The sequence below is a fragment of the Centruroides vittatus genome, unplaced genomic scaffold (genome assembly GCF_030686945.1).
Source record: "Centruroides vittatus isolate TY-2023 unplaced genomic scaffold, ASM3068694v2 contig_357, whole genome shotgun sequence".
Taxonomy (NCBI): Eukaryota; Metazoa; Arthropoda; class Arachnida; order Scorpiones; family Buthidae; genus Centruroides; species Centruroides vittatus.
Window position 1 is genome coordinate 1,000,077 of NW_027122180.1, and position 22,204 is coordinate 1,022,280.

The 22,204-nt window shown below is 34.2% G+C and overlaps 1 protein-coding gene across 2 annotated transcripts; it reads left to right on the top strand.

The window, feature by feature from the left end:
• Positions 1 to 1,253: 1,253 nt before the first annotated feature.
• LOC136974825 (uncharacterized) lies at positions 1,254 to 21,787 on the top strand. 2 transcript variants are annotated; one of them, XM_067269781.1, is made up of 7 exons: positions 1,254 to 1,337; positions 1,401 to 2,263; positions 2,408 to 2,483; positions 11,139 to 11,187; positions 11,273 to 11,373; positions 21,426 to 21,542; positions 21,612 to 21,787. In XM_067269781.1, the coding sequence occupies exons 2-7, from the start codon at positions 1,566 to 1,568 to the stop codon at positions 21,660 to 21,662; spliced, it is 1,092 nt and encodes a 363-aa protein (XP_067125882.1). In that variant the 5' UTR covers positions 1,254 to 1,337; positions 1,401 to 1,565; the 3' UTR covers positions 21,663 to 21,787. The 2 variants fall into 2 exon arrangements, with proteins under 2 accessions (XP_067125882.1, XP_067125883.1); XM_067269782.1 differs by having other exon boundaries at positions 21,426 to 21,695.
• Positions 21,788 to 22,204: the final 417 nt, after the last annotated feature.

The following is a 22,204-nucleotide window of genomic DNA, read 5'->3' on the forward strand; positions in this document are numbered from 1 at the left end:
TGTTGCCATGTAAGTGGCATTTACGGAACAGCCCGTGTCCTTTGCTTCTCACATTTAAATATTAATAAAATACAATGGTTTTGAATTTGGTCAGGATAAAGTAGTTGAATTAAGTGGTTTTTTTAAGAAAGAATTAATAACCTAAGGACTAATCTCCTCCTAAAAATAAATTGGTTTTTCAGAGATGTGAATGCTCAAAATGAAAGTAGATAGATAGATTATATTTAGAATATGAATATTAATTATATAAGAGTATCTAAGAAAAAACAGTTAATCCAGATGAAAAATCTTTAAAAGTGAATGAAGGATTACTGGTTTCATTTGAGAATTGGTGTCAATATTTTAAAATTCTTTCAGACAACTATTTATTTAAAAGTAGTTCTAATGTTATATATAATTATCAACCAATAGATAAAACATATGAATAAGGAGCCAATGATAAACAGTAAGTCAAGTTATGAGTTGTTGAATTGGAGTTGTTATAGATGTAATGATGAACGTTCAAGAATTCATAATTTTTGTTTACGCAAAGAAGCTCAAGAATTACGTGATAATTATAACCTCTGTGCATTAGATAAAGTAACAGATGAAAAGAGTATGTATATCTTTTTCACAAAGCCAAGGTCACAACTATATACAATTTGTATAATTATTTTGTTGTATTGGAATAAGATATGTTATGTACAGATTTACTTGTTTTGAAATTTGCAAAACCAATTATATTATCAAGGTGTTTATATAAAGATTGTATACTCCAATGTATCAGGTATTATCCTGTTACAATAGAGTGAATTATGTGATAATTGTAACCTGCATGCATTAGATAAAAATAACAGATGAAGAGTGTGCGTACCTTTTACAGAGCAAAGGCTACAATTATATACAATTTGCATTATTAGGATATTGTATCCAACTTTAAATTACCACTGTCAAGAACAGTAAAGATGGTTTAACTAAAGATGTTAATAACTATAATGACAACAGTCAATTAATTTAGATTAACTTTTATGATGTTATGTACGGATTAACTTGTTTTGAAAATTATAAAAAAAAATTGTAATATCAAAGTGTTTATACAAAGACTATACACCCCTATGTAACAGGTACTAACCTATTACAATAAAGTTTATTTGAATTTGTAATTTCAGAAATAAGAAATTATCATAATTAACCAGATTTTTCTTATTAATTTTGTCAGTTTTTAATTATATCTGTTAAATTTGATTCAAAATATTAAAAATAATTATATTTTTTAGGAAATATAGGAAAAAGAAACAGATTAGCTCATTAAAAGTCGAAAATGAGTTGAATTTTCAAGTTGTAAAGAAAAAAAATTGGTAAGTTTTGAGTAATTAAAAGCAATTTTTATTGTTAATAAGTAAAACTAATATCTTTCTTAGAAAACGGATTAACCATTAAGTTCCTCATCAAATCATCAATCAAACAGGGATGTTCAAGAAAAACTGTCTCAAAACTCAAAAACAGAAAATTCATCAGGATTACTGAATACTGTGTGTTCAACAACAGAAACTTCATCTCCATTATCAAAAAATAAATATTTGCAAATGGATACATGTTTAAAACCAAAAGTAAAACGAGTTAATAAAATGAGAAAAGTTACACAAAAAACCTTAAATAACTATTTTAGCAAAAGTGTTGTAAATTCAAAATTATCAAAGACAAACAAAGAAAGAAAGAGTGATATTAAAGATCTTCATTTATCAACAGATTGGAATGAAACATCAAAGAATACATCCATAAAAAACCCAAATGTTGAGTATGATTCTCTTAACGAAAATTTGAATCTCAACTTTGCATATTCAAAAAGGAAACTACAAAGTAATGATAAGTTTGAAGATGACCAAGATTTTAAAAAATGTGATGATTTAAATGATTTTAGAGATAAAAATGGAGGAAATAAAAGATTTAAAAAAAGCAGGCAGAGAAGAAATTTTTCTTTGGGAAAACCATTGCTTGTAAATGAAATAACAAATGAAGTCTTAAAAGAAATAGATAATATTGGAGAAGATTCTGATGATACATCTACAGAAGAAAATTCTGATAACGTTACATCAGAACAGAAACTGTCAGATGATCAATTAGCAAAATTAACAAAGTTGTTTAATGACATTGTTTCTCGTAAAATACCAATAAAAGAAGAATCATGTAGTTCCAGTTCAGATGTGCCTTTAAATGACAGCAGTAATAATAACAATAAATTAATTTTTGAAGAAAAACCTGTAGAAAAATGTGAATGGCTGGGGTAATTATAAAATTATTTTATTTAGAGAATTTATTTTTTCCTAAATTATTTATAGTGTTAAGCATATGTGATATTTATGTTAAAATATTAACTAAATAGCTTTTTCAAAATCAAAATATAAAATCATTTAAAAAATTTTTTTAGTAAAGTGAAGAAATCTTACTTAAAAGACATTGTTAAAAGAAATTGGTCAAAGTTAAAGGGTATAGCATGTGGCAAGGTTTGTATTTAATACTAAATATTTTGAAATTATCATAACGATAATTTTTTATATGCTAAATTAGATTTAATTTATTGGAAATTTTATGTAAAATTTATCAAAAAATTTTGATACTCTAAACTTATATTAATTAATGTTAACTTTCCATTTGTTTACCAATATTACTCATTAGGAGTTTATTAGGGCTAAGAATTTTGTATGTTATGAGCCAAACTGTAAAGCAATCATGTTTATTATCCCACTATGTATTGTGAGAAACACTTCAATCTTGAATATTTATTTACTGCAAGCTCAAAGGATAATTTGAAACACAAATAAATAAGATCATTACAAAACCTTTACAAGACTGAAGTTTGATACTTTTTGTAGCTAAGGTGTAAGATGTAAATAATTATTAACATATATTATTTTGAAATTTAAATCAACCTGTTATATTAACTAGATAAAAACAATGTTGTTTTTAATCATGTTTATTACATGAATTAAATGCTACAAAGTTGTATGCTTCCAAATTCTTTTACTTTCCTGGCTGTTGTTTAAATTGGCAGAAAGAAATTTTACTGTCCCAAAAAATTATCAACTCAACTGAATTAAATGCAATATAAAAGAGTGAGAATTAGTAACCAATAAACTTTCCATTTAAATTAATTAGTTTAAATATACAATCTTTCATTAGATTTAATTTAATTTTCAAGAATTTTTAGGAACTATATTCCAAGTATTGTGAATTGCAGCCTTCAAGTCTGTAATGTTAAAAAAATTGCTGACCATTCTTATTTATGAGAGTAGTTTGAGAAGTTCTTGGCCTGACACAGAAATGGCACTGGTAATATCAAATGTTAAAGTTATTTCTCAAGTATGATCCATTAGAAGGCAAACTGTGAAATTTCAAACACATGCATTCAGTAGTTTGCTGTGGTTGAGCAAAGCAAACAGGTTTTAGTGTTTTCCAAAAAATGAATAAAATCGAATGTCAAAATATGATAAAATACTTTGTTTTAAAAGGTTTAATGTCAATAGATATTAATAAGGAATTGGATTTTACTTTGAAAGACACTTTACCATTGTTTTCTACAGTGAAGAAATGAGCTACTGTATTTACATATAGTCATTCTTCCATTTTTGATGATGAATGTCCAAAAATTACAATGACAAGGAAATCATCAGAAAAAAACCACAATGCTGTATTAAATGATCCATGAGTGAAAGTACATGAGCTTACTGTTATTGCAGAGATCTCAATAGATTGTGTTCACAACATCCTACATGAATATTTGCATATGAAAAAGCTCAGTGCAATGGGTGCCACATTAGTTAATTGTCAACCAGAAATGCATCCAAATGAACATTTCTCAGGAGTGCTTGGACTTGTTTAAATGCAATTCAAATTTTCCTCGGTATTTTAAATTACAGTCATATTCTTTTTGCTATTTATTTAATCATTAAATTAATATTTATAAAGTAATATTACTTTTCTAAAGAATTATTGTATAAATTGAAACACAAATGAATAGAGCAGATGCAAAGCAATGTGAAATGTTAGGGTTAGACTGCAGAAGATAGTCAAGAGCAGAAGCCCTAGTATATCGGTTCTGTACCCCTTAGCAGCCCATTTTCCTAAATTGTACCCCTTACATTAGAAAATTGTTTGTACTTTATATAGTCATATTTATACTTGTCAACAGTAAATAAATAGTAGTGACATGGCAAGAAAGGTGCACAGGGCCACTGAATTGATTAAGATTAAACAGTTATCTGTATAGGTACAGATGTTTAATGCTAGGTGTTTCATCTAATTTTCTACTTACCACACCATTGCTCTTTGAATAAAAAAGAAACTAATACAGTAGAGCATCAATTATCTGACCCTTGATCAACCGTCACATTGGTTAATTGACCGCGTTCTAGTAGGCAAATTCAAATGCCCGCTAGTGATGTGGCGCTACAATATTTGGCTATGTCTTGGCTACTTTAATATTATTTTTGTGTGTTTTAGCTGGCAGCACTGACTCAACCATGAAAGGGAGGCCAGTATTTAAACAAGGCTTAATTTTATTTAACGACACTATCCAATTGCTGTTTTTAAAACGTGCGAGATTTAGCAGCAAAAAACGAGTGTCAGCTGTGAAGCAAAAGAAAATTTTGGACTTCCTTTTCTAATGTATAGGCCTACTTTATGTAAAATATGTAACCCGAATATATTTTTTTTTGTTTTATATTTTCAATATACAGTACAGTACTGTATTTATTTTGTGTAGAATAAAGAAATAATTTTTAACGATACAATAGCGACAATTATTATTTAAAAGAAATTTTGATAGGCTTAACATCGATGAAAATTCAACATGACGAAAGTTAATAGCGATATACTAATAATGTATTTTTTCATACTTTTCGGTTATCCATTTTTTCAGTTATCCGACCAACCCCAGTCCCCAATTGAGTCGAATAATCGATGCTCTACTGTAATAGCTTCAATCACATTTTCATAATCTCTATTTGCTGGCAAGATGTATGATGTTAGAATCGAAATATTCTTATTTTGAGCTGCTAAGCATTTAAAAGAAATCACATTCCTTGTTTTTATAATTGCCATGTTTTGTTTGTAGATGCTGTAAAAGTAGGAAAAATTTCATGTTGCCATTTGACAGCACTTCTCTACATACTACACATTTCTATTTAGGACAGTCATCAGCTCCTATATACAAAAATCAATATTTCATGTATTCATTGCAGTATTTTCTCTTTTTACCCCTGCAGAACTGAAGACTGTGCCCTTTCAGTGTTTTGCACCAAAACACCAAGCACTTCTGAATATTACATTCAGAAGTGCTTGGTAATTGATCATTTTACAAACTTTTGTGTTTTAGCTTTTTTACTGTACCGGTTTTCAATCACCGATCCATTTGTTTGTTTGTGGAAATGCAGCACTTGGGTGATCTGTCTAGTGGGGATGCCTTCCATGAGCTCTTTTAAGGGTAACTGGCCCCTATTTAGGCATTAAAGACATGGAAAACAACCCAGAAAACCTGTGGCCAGCTCATTCTGGCAAGGAGTGAACCCATGACCAAACTACTAGTGTTCAGGGAATGAAACCACTTGGTGAGCTGAACCACTAATCCATATCAACCCATAATTGAATTTAGAAATTAATTTTAATTTTGAATTAAAATAATGAAAAAATTACCATACAGAAATTGATATTAATTAATAATAAAAAGTATATAATTGTGTGACAGCACAAATGCCTGCAAATTGATTAAATTAAATATAAAATAAGTATTGTAAAAACTGACTAAAAACTAACTTTTAAATATATAATGTAAGCAAACTTATAGAATGTCAAAATGTTAGCACCAGTAGAATTGTAACAATATAATGTTCAGTAAGTTTTATTTTGCATGTTTGTCAAACAGTGGCACCTTGGTCAATTACTGTATTTACTCACATATAAGATGACCTCGCATATAGAACAAGGTGTGACTTTAAAGATCAAAATAAAGAAAATTAGATTTATTAATACAATTCTAATTTTATTTCATTTAATCACAAGTAAAATATCAAATGCATGTAAATGCACACATTGTCCCTCAAAAATTACTGGCATTTTAAACTTTAAGGAAAAATCTTGTAAAACCGACAACATAATTTGTTCATGTAAAGCTGGACAATCAGGAACATTTTTTTGCCAATTCTTAACAGTCGAATCCATTCTCCGTTGATTAAAACTTATATCGTGCTCCTGTGTGATTTTGGAATTTCAATCTGGAATTCAATTCAAAAGCTTTGCTTTTCCTATTGCTATTCATCTTCACTCCTGACAATATACAAGAATGATTCAAACGACCCAGATAAAATACTTTTGTTTTTAAATACAAGAGGGTAAGCATCTGGTAAAAATTGCAAATACACGGTTCACAAAAATTATTTGCAAAAAAACACAGAATCTTTTGCTTGCGTGTATAGGATGATCTAGGAATTTGAAGCTGTGATAAATGGATAAAAACCTCTTCTTAAATGCAAGTAAATATGGTATATAGCACTGTACTATTACATGCAAAAAGTTGTTTCTAATCAAAAAGTGTTGGAAGAAGGACACACTTAAATATAATTGTTTTTATTTAAAACTAAGCATCAAGTGCTGTGACATTGCCAAAGGCCTGAATGCAGAATCTGAATATTCTTATAGTATATCCGACATTATTAATTTTTTTTCGCATATCTCTAAACCATCAAGTGCGTGCTGCTGGTTGGGAATTGCTGCACTAGGATATTATATATATTTTGATATATGTGTACCCATTGATGGTATGTTATTTGTTGTCAGTATTTATTCAAAAAGTTATTGGTGGACAAAGTCCAATTAAATCTTTATTGATAATATATATAGAATTAGTTTGTAATTCAAAAAAAATAATCGACTATTTACTGAAAATCTATTTTTCAAAATTTTTTTTTTTTAATGTAATTTCTATATAGTAAGAAAATGATTTTATTACTTTTTTCCTCTGTTACGTTAATTACTGAAGCAAATACTTTATCAGAAAATAGGCTATATCTCTTAATCTTTAGTAAACTAAAGTTGTTATTATTTTTAAATAATCTATCACTCAATTATTAATTATTTACTAATAGTTTGGAACAAGTAAATAGTGAAGATCCTTCTTACTCGTCACGTGATCTTTACAAATGTTCCGTCCCTAGTCGTTCTTTACGCCTCGAGATTGTCCGTTTGATGGTCTGTTGAAAGTCACACCTCCACACTCGATAATTAGTTATATACAGTTTATTTACAAATATTTACAAAGATGTACACTATGCAATAACATTACGTACGCTAATGTACCGAAACTGTGATGCCGCACGTCGGCTTGTCGGGCCGGGGAACACGAGTCACCTTTCCGGAGATGGCTTAACTTTGTGGCCGTCCGTCTCTATGCCAACCTTTCTCCAGAGGACTTCCCAAGAGGAGAACACTCTCTCTTCCGCCTCAAAGGTCTGCCTGGTGTTAGAGACCGCCACGTATCAGGTCGCTCGCCCTTTCTCCTCGTTTTTTTGCCACCCTTCCAATTTAAGGGATTCTGCTACTCCTTCCTGCGACCAATCAGTGCCTCCCCTTTCTTAGAGCCTTCCAAGACGTCCGCCCTATTTCCCGCCGACGTAGCTCACATTTGCGTCCGCGCTTTATTTACATTTATTTTCCTAAGCTGGCCGGCACGTGGCCAACACATTGTCCCTTAAGTGGAGACGCTACACCTTTGATCCTTCCGGCCGTTTATGGCCCCGGCTCCAGGTGGGAGCAATTACCTCAGTCGGGCGGTTTCTTTGACACAGGCCGCCAAAGGCGACCTTTACACCTCCCACCGACAAGGTTCAAACTGCGCTTCAACAAAAGCCTGTTTGACCTAAACAATACTACCGCGACAAACAGCAATCTTTACCGTACAAATTGTTTCGTTACACTACACTTCCTCCTTTCTTATTACAAGGATCAAGTTACTACAAATAATAAACTATACTAACAATATACAGTATTTAATATTTTACAGAAAAAGATATTTTACACAGTCAATAACATCTTCGGCAAATTGTCCCGTCACATTGCATTCAGAATCGCCTGGTGGATACTGATTACACCTATCCGAAGGACTTAATACCGACATAACTGCCTTGTCTGTACGATCTGGGGGTTCCGGATTGCTCCTGATTTCCCGTCTGGATAGTACGTCGATCTCATTACGATTTTTCCCCCTTCTGTGCGCGATTTTTGCCTTATCATCCCGCGCTACCAATGCCCTAGGGACCGATTGTTCCTTAAGAGGCGTGCGGTCAACTAGCCGAAGGGGAACGCTTGCCTGCCGACTATGACCCGCCTTACAATATTTTCTAGCATCGCTCTTTTTATTTGTCGTGGGGCTCGTCCTATTTTCCCCGCTTTCTTTCGCAACCGTAACCTTCGCGACTGGTTTCCGTCGCCTATTCGTTTTCGTCCGTTCGACTCTCCTCAAAACGCAATAATCGGCTGCCGAAAGTAATGCATCTGTACCGCAGCTAAGTTCGTCAGTTAATGCGCAAGTTATCAAGGCTGGAGCGTAATCATTTTTCTTTTTACTCGACCTCCCTTCTAGTCTTACAGGTATTGTCGCTAACACTGCTGATACCTGCTGCCCAAATGCGCTGATTAACTTAACCTTTCTCGCTACCCGCGACACGTAAACAGGCACTACAGACTTCCTAATAACCGTCATATCTACCCCCGTGTCCACTATTGCAGAAAATTTATTACCTTTACAAGCGAGCAGGAGATTTTTGTTTACACTAACGGGTACGTTTCCGCTGATCGTTTCCCTGTTCACCTTTACCCTAGCTACTAGCTGCTCGTCCGATTCTACCGTTTCGTCTATTTTAACCGCTCGCGTTGCTTTAGACTTCGGTCCTTCCTCTTTAATATGTCTCCGAGGACAATCCCTTCTGAGATGACCCATTTGGTCACAGACATAGCATCTCATTCTTGATCCTCCATTGTTCGCGCTCATGCCCCCAGTTCTAGTGACTGTTCTATCCCTTTCGAATTCAGATATAACTCTAAAGTCACCCTTTCCCACAGCCTCCGCATGCTTATCTGCGTATCTGGCTAACTCTTCCGGTGGGAACCAGCCTTTACCTTCTTGCAACAAAACGTAACGCCTAGCGTCGGCGTCTAGCTTAGTCTTAAGGTGATCCGAGACCACCAATTTTGTTAGCTGCTCAAAGGAATCTACGCCTCTACTATTCAGATAATACCGATAGAGATCCTCCATTCTAGCTGCAAATTGGGGCCACGTTTCTTTGCTTCCCTTTTCAGCGGAAGTGAACTCTTTCAGGTATTCAGCAGCAGACAGTCTTAGTTCGTCTAGTAGGAACTGTTTTAAGGTTTGGTAATCCCTGATCTCGTCTGCCGTAAGCCTATTTAACGCCGTTTTGCATTTCTCCGATAGCACCGTTAAAACTAGCTGCCCCTGAAGTTCTTCCGGCACATCGTACGTTTGTAAAACTACTTCTACGGCACGAAACCACGACGGTACTTCCGCCTCCTTGTCTGGCATTTTAGGTAAAGCCCATCTGAGTTTTCTAGCTAGGCTATCCAAGTTACCTCCCAGCTCAGAGTTATCACTAGTCCTAGAATCACTTCGTAGACGATCTCTCTCTAACTCTATTTCACTCTTCCTAACTTCTATTTCAGCTAGTCTAATTTGCGTTTCCATTTCTTTGGTTTTAGATTCTATTTCTTTGTTTTTAGTTTCTATCTCTTTGTTTTTAGTTTCTATCTCTTTGTTTTTAGTTTCTATCTCGGCTAGTCTGATCTGCAAGCGTAATTTCTCTAACTCGTCAGACTCACGTCCCTCTATTTCATTCTGGTTGTCCGTAACCTCGACCTCGGGGTCCAAAATTTCCCTTTCTGGCTCCGTATCCATTTCCTGGGATTGACTAAGATCAGCCCGACCTCCCTGATCCTCAGAACATGGCATACCCCTTTTTGACCCTTGAGTCCTTCCGCGTCCCGGCATTCTGAATACAAATAATCAAGAACAACTTACCAATGTTGAGTTCTGTTCCGCCTTGATTTCCGGCTACTCTTCCTTCCGTAAGTATCCAAAGTTCTCAACTATCTCGAATGTGGGCTCAGTACTTTCCTGTCGTCTTGCGAGAATCTCCTGAAGATTTGCAAGAAAATCCTGTCGAAGACTGCGCCAGTGAAGATCCTTCTTACTCGTCACGTGATCTTTACAAATGTTCCGTCCCGAGTCGTTCTTTACGCCTCGAGATTGTCCGTTTGATGGTCCGTTGAAAGTCACACCTCCACACTCGATAATTAGTTATATACAGTTTATTTACAAATATTTACAAAGATGTACACTATGCAATAACATTACGTACGCTAATGTACCGAAACTGTGATGCCGCACGTCGACTTAGCTGGCCGGGGAACACGAGTCACCTTTCCGGAGATGGCTTGACCTCGTGGCCGTCCGTCTCTACGACAACCTTTCTCCAGAGGACTTCCCAAGAGGAGAACACTCTCTCTTCCGCCTCAAAGGTCTGCCTGGTGTTAGAGACCGCCACGTATCAGGTCGCTCGCCCTTTCTCCTCGTTTTTTTGCCACCCTTCCAATTTAAGGGATTCTGCTACTCCTTCCTGCGACCAATCAGTGCCTCCCCTTCTTAGAGCCTTCCAACGACGTCCGCCCTATTTCCCGCCGACGTAGCTTACATTTGCGTCCGCGCTTTATTTACATTTACTTTCCTAAGCTGGCCGGCACGTGGCCAACACATTGACCCTTAAGTGGAGACGCTACACCTTTGATCCTTCCGGCCGTTTATGGCCCCGACTCCAGGTGGGAGCAATTACCTCAGTCGGGCGGTTTCTTTGACTCAGGCCGCCAAAGGCGACCTTTACATAAATAATGAGCAATTCATTGCTATCAATTTATTTCATTATTGATTTATCAATAATTATATAGCAGCAATTTAAATAAGAGCAATTATAATTATCAGAAGTATACAAGATTAAAATGTTGATATAATTAACAATTATTGAATAATGACATTTATATGTTCTTTCCAACATTTTGTATTTTTATAACAGAATATGAGTTAAAATAAATGTTTATTTTAGGTATACAGCAGACGTCACAGAGACTATGTTCGAGGTGGAAAGGCAAAGAGTAAATTTTTATTATTATTATTTTCTACTGTTAAAAATTTTTAAATTAAATGAACTATTTAATAAGTTTAAAAATTTTGGTTTAGTTGATCTGACATTCCAAGTACATCTAGCCCCATTTACAGAGAAGCAAATAGATTATATAATGGATCTTTTAATACCAGAGTTTTATAAAGGCAATTATGAGGTTGGTTCAAATTTTAATGATCATATTTACTAATGAAAATTTAAAATTATGATTAAAGAAATATTGAATATAGAGGGTGATCAAAAAGTTATGCATATCAAAGACTAAGTTTGGTTTCAAAATAATTTATACATTCTGTAGTTGGTAAGGTTTCCTTTCTCAAATTATTTTTCCTATCTCCTGCTGCATCATAATTACTCCTTACTTCAGTTCATTATAAGGCCAATGGAAAATGTTATATGACTGCAAGCCTCTTTAATGAGTGGCTACCTTGGACAAACAGATGATACAGAAAAAGAAAAAATAGTTCTTCTAGTAGATAACTGTACTGCTCATACCAATATACCATCGTTATGGAACATTGAAGTATGCTATTTTCTTCCCAATTGTATGTCAGTGCTGCAATCACTATATATGGGAATAATTTGGAGTTTTAAAGCTAAGTACAGATTCCATTTAGTGCAGAGAGTATTAATAAACATTGAAAGTTAACAAGTCCATATAACATAAACACAAAACGAGCATGTGAGATGATTGCCAGCTGCTGGTGGAATTTGCAACCTGTTACAATCAAAAACTGCTGAAAAGAAGCAAAACTTGTCTTCATTCAAGAAGAATGACATACTTTTAATAAATTAACTCTTTCTTGACCATTTACCATGCCTCCTTGTTTACGTTTATATTGTAAAATGGCCAAGCGGAATATAGGTCAGACAAGGTTAGTCAGATGATGATATTTTAAAAATTTGCCAAAAATCAAATTATTATTATATTCATATGAAAAAAATCACATATATTTATCAGTATATTTCATTTTAAATAGGACATTTTTAAATAAATTTTATTAAAGAAATTTATGAGAAAAAAAATAATATAAATGTCAGTTATGATATATTACTTGAAAATTTGTTACTTTTTGTCAAAATTAACATTGTCTGGTAACATTGTTCTAGCTCAGTACCAAAAAGAACTAAGTAGAATATTGTTTTGTACAACGCAAAAAAAAAATACATGCATAAAAGTTATAATGTGTGATAATTTCAAAACTATATATCAAAAATTAGTTTGAATCAAAACTTTATTTTGCTGTATAGTAATTTCATGCGTGTATACTAAACAAAAATGAAAAAAATTTCTGATGAAAATATGATAAAGATAAAACATACAAGTAATAATCATTAAGTTTTTATATAAAAATTTTTAAAAAGTAGGGGGAAAAATGCATCTGTGATGCTGCCAGGAACAAATCTGTAAGAGAGTTTATTATTTTTTTTGCATTTGCAGCAAGATGATAATGCATATAAATATAATGTAAAATGTTTGATCAGAATTATATCACATACCTATCCTGTCAACAATAATGTTTTAGGAAACATTCAGGATGTAACCCTTTCAGACAACGGGTGCAGATTGTTCTGGATAGCCTCTTCATCCCCATGCTTGTGCACATGCAGCATCTCGCCTTTTTTCTTTCAGGTAACTTCCCGAGTTCTCTTGGTCCCTGAGGATCTTCAGGAAGGTTTTTAGTGGCCAGTCATTCCCCCTCCAAGCTCTCTATGATTGAAATGTAGAAGGCATACCTAGATTTCAGTTTTCCTGGGCCTCCAAAATTCTCTTTGTATAGTAGATAAGAGTTCAACACCATCCTGGCTATGATGTTGAACCCAACTTTTTTCCAGTACTTCAGTCTTTCTCTCATCCAAGTGCGCATACAACGTCATGTCCGATGTATAGACCCCGCCCATAAATTTATTATATTGTAACACTATTTGTGGCTTTGACTTAGCCTCCCCGCGCCTAACAATTTGTTCTTCACACACTCTCGCATGGCTGGATAGTAGCAAGACCAGATTTTTTTGTGAGGATTTTTCTAGAAGCCACAGGCTAACAATGGGCCAGATCTAAAATAGGATGTTTGGCCAACAGAAAACTTTGACAATTTCAGTGGGGCAGGTAAATATTTTCGGTTTCGTCGAACAGCGCCAGTGATGTAGGCACCCAGTGAATATAAATATCGAACAAGAGGAACCAACATTAAAGAAATTATATACAAAAAGATGATAACCTTTATTGAGGTACAACCCCGTCTGAAGCAGTTTTTTTACGACACTGTATCCTAGACCAAATTTAGAATTGTTGTCCTTTTCCTGCTGAGTCCTGGCCCTTCTATAAGTGAAAAAACTCAAGCAGTACTTAGAGACTGAGTCACACAGCATCCAAAATTTTATGCCCCACTGATGATGATTTTTTTTGGAAGGTACTGTATGAGAGAGGTTCTATTTTTCGTACCAACAAGGCTCTCATCCATACAAATTTGCTGGTGTGGCGTGTAGTAATGTCGGAACACTCTGTTAGCATGATTGACTAGCGGTTGATATTTTGCACAAGGATTGTATCCTTTTTCTACTGGGCCAGATAACTTAGAGTTATCGACAAGATGGAAAAAACGCAAGTGATAAAAGCGGGTTCTTGAAAACATTTTCCCAAATCATAGAGTGGCTTGGGAGGAAGAAGTGGACCAGTAGGATGCTATGTAAGGCTTTTTGATTAGTCCCATGTTCAATATACATGCTAAAAACCCGTTTATTTCAACAACCGAAATTTTGGACCAGTTCTTCAGAGTGGGCGGTACATTATCCCCCATGCCATTTATGACTTGTTGCACGTAACGATTAAATTGAGCAAAGTCATTGTAAAAAAAGATTGAAATATGCAATCGGGGGTGAATCTGGCAGTGGCATGTGCCTAGGGCCAGCTAGCTCTAGAAAAGAGAAAGGAAGTGAGGAAGGTTGCTCGGGAGATAGAACCTCCTGATAGTCTTCATCATCGTCATCACTTCTTGATTGCGTAAATTGATTAGTAGAGGGACTTGGAGAGGCCAAATCGTTATCTGACCCTGAGATTAGTATCAAAGAAATTCTCCATGTAATCTTAGAGGTCAGACTCTTCTGTTTTTGAATTTTAGACGTTGATGCCATTACGGTCAACGAATCTAATTAAAAAAAATAAACTATATATAATGATACATTACAATATATAACTATAAAAGTATAATAAATAAAATTATGATAACTGAATCGAAAATATAGAATAAAACAATTACAAATATGATTTGATATAGGATCAAAATTTATATTAAAATTATGAAAAATATACCGTATATACCTTAGAAAGTAAATTACTATTTTTATACAGAAAACTAAATAGAAAAATAAAAGAATGATTGAATAAAATGAACAAGGAAAATGTATGGAACCTTACCTGCAAAACACACAAAGCAATCTTCGAGCAAAAAACCAAAAGTGAATTCCAAAAATTCCAACTAACTGTTTTATAGGTCAACAAAACACCACCTGGACATAAATATGTGAAACAGACGCTAGTCAAGAGTTTACCGTCAAGTGCTGACATCTGTTGCCAATAATTTTATAAAAATTGATTTTTAACAGGGTATCGATGAATCAGTACCCTGGACTATTTGCTTAACAATTAGGGGTATGACAGATTGGTATCCCGATCAAGAAAGAGTTAATTTTTGTCCAGTAAAATCTTGCAGATTAATTTTACTAATATTTTGGTTGGGTTATGTATTAGGGTTGATCATAAAATAAGTAGACGACAAAAATTGTAGGTTGATAAAAACAACTTTGATTAAAGTTAAGTGGCACAGTTGTTATGGCATTTGTCCCATCTTTCTACCATGCAGCGGATGCTGTGCTTGAAGAAGCTGGTCAAAGTGAAAAATGCAGTGAAATGCAGTTCTTCACTGCATTTTTCACCTCATTGTCCAACTAAAGGAAGATTTGAAGGAGTGCTGGTTTCAATGGACTAAACATGCTGCAGTCATCAGGGCTGTAGGGGAGTGGTCAACTGCTCCCAGTGGAACTGACGGAGCATATTCTGCATACCTAGGCGGAGTGGGGGCAGCAGGCACATTTGCTCTTTATTGCAGCACAGAGCTTCTTTGTGGTTTCATGATAGAAGGCTGAGTTGATAGTTATTTCTTTGGGAAGCCACTTGACAAGCATGGGTCTCTCCATATCAAAGAATAGAGTCAATGTGATCTTTCCTGCATTGATTGAGGTTCAAAGCTTCTTGGGCGGTAGGAAACCCACTGTGCTTCCATTGTTGACTCTGGTGTCGTGTGTGGCGCGTAGTGGTGACACAAAGTCTCATCCCCAGCAACAATACTGTACATGAATGAGTCACCCTCTTGCTGGTAGCAGCTGAGAAATTCCAGAGAGGCACCCATTCTTCACTGACTCTGTTCCTCTATCAGAAACTTTGGAACTCATACAGCAAATTTTTTGGTATCCAACTGTTGGCATACGATGTTATGCATGCTTCTGAAACTGATGTGCAACACATTTGTCACCATCCAAATTGTCATGCATCAATTCTGTTGACTATGTATCAACCACTTGAACAATTCCGAAATTCCTGGTCAATGCTGATGGCCAATCAGAGCAAGTGTTATCCTTCGATGATTGATGATTGCCTGAAAACTTCCTATACCAGTTGAAAACAGCAGTGTGCAAAAGGCTGCCTGCTTCATAAACCTCCTTCAATCTTTGAAAAATGGTGGCTGGTTTTACACCTTCCACTGCCAAAAACTGTATTATGGCTCATTGGGCACCTCTGGAGGGGTCTGTGTTGTTGGTTTGGTCATCTGTGGCTCAAACCAAAAACTGTAATGAAGTGTTGCACTATGATTATGGTTCGACATGCACTGCAGCTTCTTTATATGCAATTTTGCCAACAAAAAATAAATCTACTTATTTTATGATCAACCCTAATATCATCATCATCATCAACCCTGGGCTCATTGCCCATTGGCGTCTGATGCCTTTTCCACTATTTTCTTCCATTTCTCCCAATCTATTGCCGATTTTCTCAATTTCCATACATTCACTCCACACCACTTCTTCATGTCATCAATCCATTCTCTATATGATCTGCCTCTTTTGTTGGATCCACCCATAATACTGTAGACTAAAGTCTTAATTATTCTGTTTTCATTCATTCTTGTAATGTGTCCAAACAGTTGAAGTTTTCCTTGTATAATTTTATGTAAGAGATTCTTTTTCATATATATCCTATTATAAAGTTCTTCGTTTGTGACTTTCTGCATCCAGCCTATTTGTAAGATCTTTCGGTAACAGTGTCTTTCAAATGCTAATATTTTTCTTTCCATATCTTTTGTTATTACCCATGTCTCACAGGCGTACAGCATGCAGGAGAAGATGCAGGTGTTCAATACTTTTAATTTTGTCTGCAAACTAAATGCTTTACTTTTCCAGATTTTGTTCATTGCTTTCAAATTTGTTTTTGCCTTGGCTATTCTAATCTCTATTTCTTTTTTGCAATCCAGATTATAGGTTAGTTTGCTTCCTAAATATGTAAAGCTCTCTACATTTTCAATGTTTTTCTCATCTACTAGGATGTTTCTTGTCATATAGTTATCAACAAATATCATTGTCTTAGTTTTTTGCTATTGATAGCAGTCCATATCTTTTTCCTTCTTCATTAAGCAGATGTAATGTATTCTCTAGTTGTTCTTCACTTTCTTCAATGATAACTAGGTCATCTACAAATCTCAGGTTATTGAATTTTACATTGTGAACTGATGTTCCCTGCATCTCTTGTGTCATCTTATCCATGACTCTTTCTAAGAGACTTATGAAGATAGTTGGGGATATAGGATCTCCCTGTCTGGTGCCTCTTTGGTTTGAACCAGTTTTCTAGCTCCCCATGCAATCTCACAGCTGCTTCTGCATTATCATTAATATAACTTAACAGGTTTATTAGTTTATGAGCCACTCCATAAGATTTTAGAACTGCCAAGGTGGCTTTTTGGTCTATGATGTCAAATGCCTTCTGAAAGTCCACAAAACAGGAATAGATGTTTTTCTGCTTTCTTCTTGCCTTTTCAACTAATAGCCATAATGTTAGTGTCTGCTGCATTGTACTTCTATCTTTCCTGAAACTTGCCTGTTCATCTGCTAAGTGTTCTTCCATCAAACTACTTAGTCTCTCCTTTAAGATCATCATCAAAACTTTTCCTATGTGGCTTGTTAGGGCAATCGTTCTATAATTTTTGCACTCTAACATGCTGCTTTTCTTATGTATTGTCACCAATATTGATTTTGCCCATTCTTTAGGTATCTTTCCTTGTTTCCATACCTCATTGCACACTTGGTTAAAAGACAATAAGAGTCCTGGACATGACAAAATCACAGGAGAAATAATTAAGCTTTCTCCTCCATGCTTAATCGACAAGATATACCATTTCACTGCCCTTTCAACTTCCTCCCTCATAATATCATTTTCATTTTCAACACTTGGTGGCGATATCTTCCTTAATTCATCTACTAGATTCTCTAGTACATCAGTATCTAACGTTTCCTTGTATAGTTCAGAGCAATAACTGTCAACCTCTGTAGGACCTCTCCCTTCTCATCTTTGATTGTCACTTGCTTTGGTTTCCATTTCTGGTTGACATTTCTGATCATCTTATATACTTCTCTAGTCTTACATTCACCATAATATGTTTCTACACTGATCCTCTAGCCATTTTGCTTTATTGCACTTTACCTTATACTGTTTTTCCACCTCTTCAGAAATGTCTCTTCTAAGCCTAAGAGCTCTTTTCTCTTGGACAAGCTTTAGGGTCTCTTGTGTGATCCATTTCTTGTTGATTTTTTCCTCTTCTGGTAAGGTTTGCTCAATTGCTTCTCTTATTGCCTTTGTTATTTCTTCCACTCTTGTGTTTAGCTCTTCCATCCTGTCTAAGGTTTTTATCTTCTTCTCAAGTGTATTTCTATATATGCTCCCTATTTTCACATCTTTTAGCTTTGAAATGTCTCTCTTATTTTGGAAATATGCATTAACTTTCCTCTTTAGTTTTATCTTTGTTTGCAATGACTAAGCTGTGATCAGAATCTATGTCGGCTCCCTGAAAGGTTCAACACTGTTGAACTGATGTTGACAATCTCCTTTGGATCAAAATCATATCAATCATGTTTCTTGTTGTTCCATCATTTGATCTCCATGTCCATTTTCTACAGTTCTTTTGCTGGAATTTGGCATTGCATATCATTAAAGCTTGATCTAGAGCAAATTTAAGTAGTCTTTCCGCTCGTTCATTCCTTGCTCCATAGCCATACTTACCCATTACTCTTTCTCAAATTTCGTTATGCATTCCAGTCACCTCCAATGATGATCACATCTCTCCGCAGTGTTTTCTCTATTATCATGCTTAGATCTTTATAGAAAAGTTCAATCTCCTCTTCACTGCTATCTCAAGTAGGTACATATACCTTGATTACTGATATATTAAATGGTTTTGCTTCAAACCTTGCCATCATCAATCTTGCACTAACTGGATTGTATCCTAACAATGTTGTTCGTACTCTTTTACTAAGCAGAAATCCAACACCAGCTTCGTGCCTTGTATCATTTCCCGACCAGATGACTTCACCACCATTCAGTTCTCCTGAGCTGTCCAACGCATCTCCGCTAAGCCTAATATATCGCATTGATATCTCTCCATTTCCTTCCGAAGCAGTTCTAGTTTTCCAGGTGACCATAACGTTCTGACATTCTAGGTTCCTACTGAAAGTACTCGATGTTGCTGGGTGAAGCTTTTTTTTGTTTCTTTCGGTAGCCAATTTTTCGACCCAACTCAGATTGCTCGGTTGGTGTCGCGGACCTTGTTTATTCAGGCAACATCTGAGCCGGCATCTTTTATCTTTTGCTTGTATTGACATCAGATTTCATTCGTGTTGTTGTTTTATAGTTAGCGCATTGACACTCATCTAACAAGCCCCCTCCTTTTTCCAGGCTTGGGACTGGCATGTTTTCTCTAGAGATTGCATGGCAGAGTTAGCATCTGAAAATATTTGAAAGACGTGTATTTCAATTATCAGCTAATAATACAATTAAATAAGTTCAATAATAACTCCAATATCCATTTAAAAGGAACAAATAAAATTTTTGAGATAAATAATTATTATTTGTTGTAGATTGTTGACAGTAGACATAACCAAGAGCATTCTTTCTCTATACTCTGGTATGAGTTCTTTTATTGGCATACCACTGGAAATTCTGATAAATGAAAATTGTTCTGATCTAATAAAGTAACTTTCAGACTGTTAATAAAGAGGTTGAGGCACATGTATTCAGACCAAAATGTAAACAGCAGACAGACGAGCGCCACCATCTGTCAGTTCTATACAGTCGATAATGGCATTTGCTACATCTAGAAGGGTGAGTAACGATCGGCTTAAACTTATAATTTTAACCACAAACACAAAAAAATGAAAAACTTATTTTATTAAAATAATGATTACAATATTATTCGTAAATGCTTAAATAAAGAAACAGACAATTTTAATCCAGAAATTATTCAATTTTTTAGCAAGTGCCTATAGAATTTACATATATTTACATAATAGCTTATCTTAAGGTAGGCTTGTTCTTCCACGGCATCTTCTACCATTAACAGCGTAATATATTTGTAAATTTTCTAAAAATTAATTTTCCGAGATCCTCGTTTGATGAATTTATATAACCCACAACTTCCCTCGACAAAAGTATGAGGTAGTCCTATCGTCCAATCATACGGTAGGAGACACAACGCTAAGAGACACAACGCTAATTAAAAATAATTATTTAGTGTTATTAAACATCCTATAAATACTTTTAAACAATTTAATTTGTTTATTTACCTTTGCTGGTAACCCTTGATGTTGAAGAAAATGGCGGATACATTTAACAAATTTTCCGTGAGTCAATGCACAAGGTTCACAGAGTCACATGATGTTGTGAACGAGTGCCGCAAGGTCTTTTACTTGGACTTAAAACATCAAACGTGTACTTCTGCTTGCCGTACAAGTTTAACATTTGTACTTGGCCTCAACCTCTCTAATGTCTTAGGCATCCATTCACAACTTGTTAATTTTTAAGCCAAGATTCCTCATTCCCAAAATTTATTGGGTCTAGCAAAAGCTTGCTCTTGCTATGCCCAATAAATCTCGTGTAAAAAGTACAAAGCTTATATTTCATTTGCAGATTTGTTCAAACAAAAATATGAATAGATTCTCTCCATACACTGTTTTATAGCATAAAAAGACCTACACAAACTAAGTTATAATGTTAATCCACATTCAGACCTCAAATCTACCATACTGGTTTCTGTACTTTCACTTTTTGCTAACTTTAATTCATGCAAAATTGTTCTGTGTCACTACAGATTCATCTCCCCACAGATTCATCTCCCCAAAGCAATTGTGCTGCTGCAGATGTAAATCACAAAATTTGCCAGAAAACACAATTAACTTATCTACCTCTAACTGAAGCTTATGAGATGTATTCATTAGTCTTCACAACAATCTGTTGTTCATGTTTTTCCAAAATTCAACATTCCTCCTAGGTTTCAGTACCACTTTTGTTTGCATGGATTTTGTCAAAAGAGGGACAAGAAACTTAGTGAGCGACAAGTATTTATTAACTCAAAAACAGTACAGAAACAATTGGTTATATTGAGAAATGAAAAAATATAACAAACCAAAATAACTTGGTTTAACAATCTTCTCAAAACAAACTGATCACTATCACTGACTATATGGCAAATACAATAGAACCAAAAAAATAGTCATTGCAGATTCCTAAACATATCAGCTACCAACCAAAATTTTGAATGTGCATGCGCACGCAAACCTTTGCAGTTTTTCTTCCTGTGGATTAATTATGCAATTTTCAGGAGTATCAATCTTCCACCATACAATAATAATCTTAGTTTTCACTTTCAATTATACAAATGTTAATATTTTATTAATTTATTGTACATACCTTTTCAATATATATACTGAGAAAAATTTCATCTCTCTATCTCAACTATGCAAAAAGTCTAGAACCAACTACCTTAGTGCCTAAATTTTTATTCAATTATTCTTTTCTTGTAATTTTGTTTAATTAGTATAATTCAGAAAAATTTTCCTTTATAATTAAAATTTAAAATAATTATAATCATTTTTATAATTGATTTACAGGATATGGATTATATTCTGAAAGTGTTATTACCAGAAGTGCTAATAATTGTTCACATGGAATTAAATGGGACCACTCACAAGAAAAGTGAGAAGTTGATGTCAGAAGCAGCATTTAAAGTTAAATCAGAATAGTTCATTCCAATTTCATACTAGCAAACGTGTACATTTTTGTTACTTTGAATCCAGAAAAAGGCTTTGCACTATTCAATAATGAAAATTTTTCTTATTACATTTTAAACAGGATGCCTTTCTCTGCAGAAACTAGTGAAAAATATTTACTAGTGATACTTCCCCCCTCTGTAAAAATTAATATACTACAGTATCTTCTGTTAGCTTATTAAGTTCTGCTTTGTATGAAATTTGTATGGAACTAAATTAAAAGCTTTTATTTTGAAGTTTTTAAATGATACAATATCTCTTTTTATATACAATCAAATTATTATGTTTTCTTATAAACTTGCATATTTTTTCCCTTATCATATCAAACACAGAACTTTTTAAATATTAGTTAATATTTAAATGTTCATAAATTTTTATTCAAAATATTTGGCCAAATGTAGTTTAAAGTGTGAAGTTATAATTAAAACTAACAACATGAACAATTGAATATAAGCATTGTTCTGAGGAAAAAATTTTGTAAAACTATAATTATTAATCACATCAAAATTTCCAACAATAAAAATATTTGATAAAATTTGTATTTTGCAAATATAATACTTACTCAAAGTTTTATGAATAATGTAACAGAACTTTTTAAAATAAAAAGTAATTTAAATTTA

Bases quoted from the DNA above. Each gene is read 5' to 3' on its own strand.
- LOC136974825 (XM_067269781.1), top strand. From the start codon at position 1,566: ATGGATACATGTTTAAAACCAAAAGTAAAACGAGTTAATAAAATGAGA. The intron at 2,264-2,407 runs GTAATTATAAAA...AAATTTTTTTAG, and splicing joins GAAAAATGTGAATGGCTGGG to TAAAGTGAAGAAATCTTACT. The intron at 11,374-21,425 runs GTTGGTTCAAAT...ATTGATTTACAG, and splicing joins TTTATAAAGGCAATTATGAG to GATATGGATTATATTCTGAA.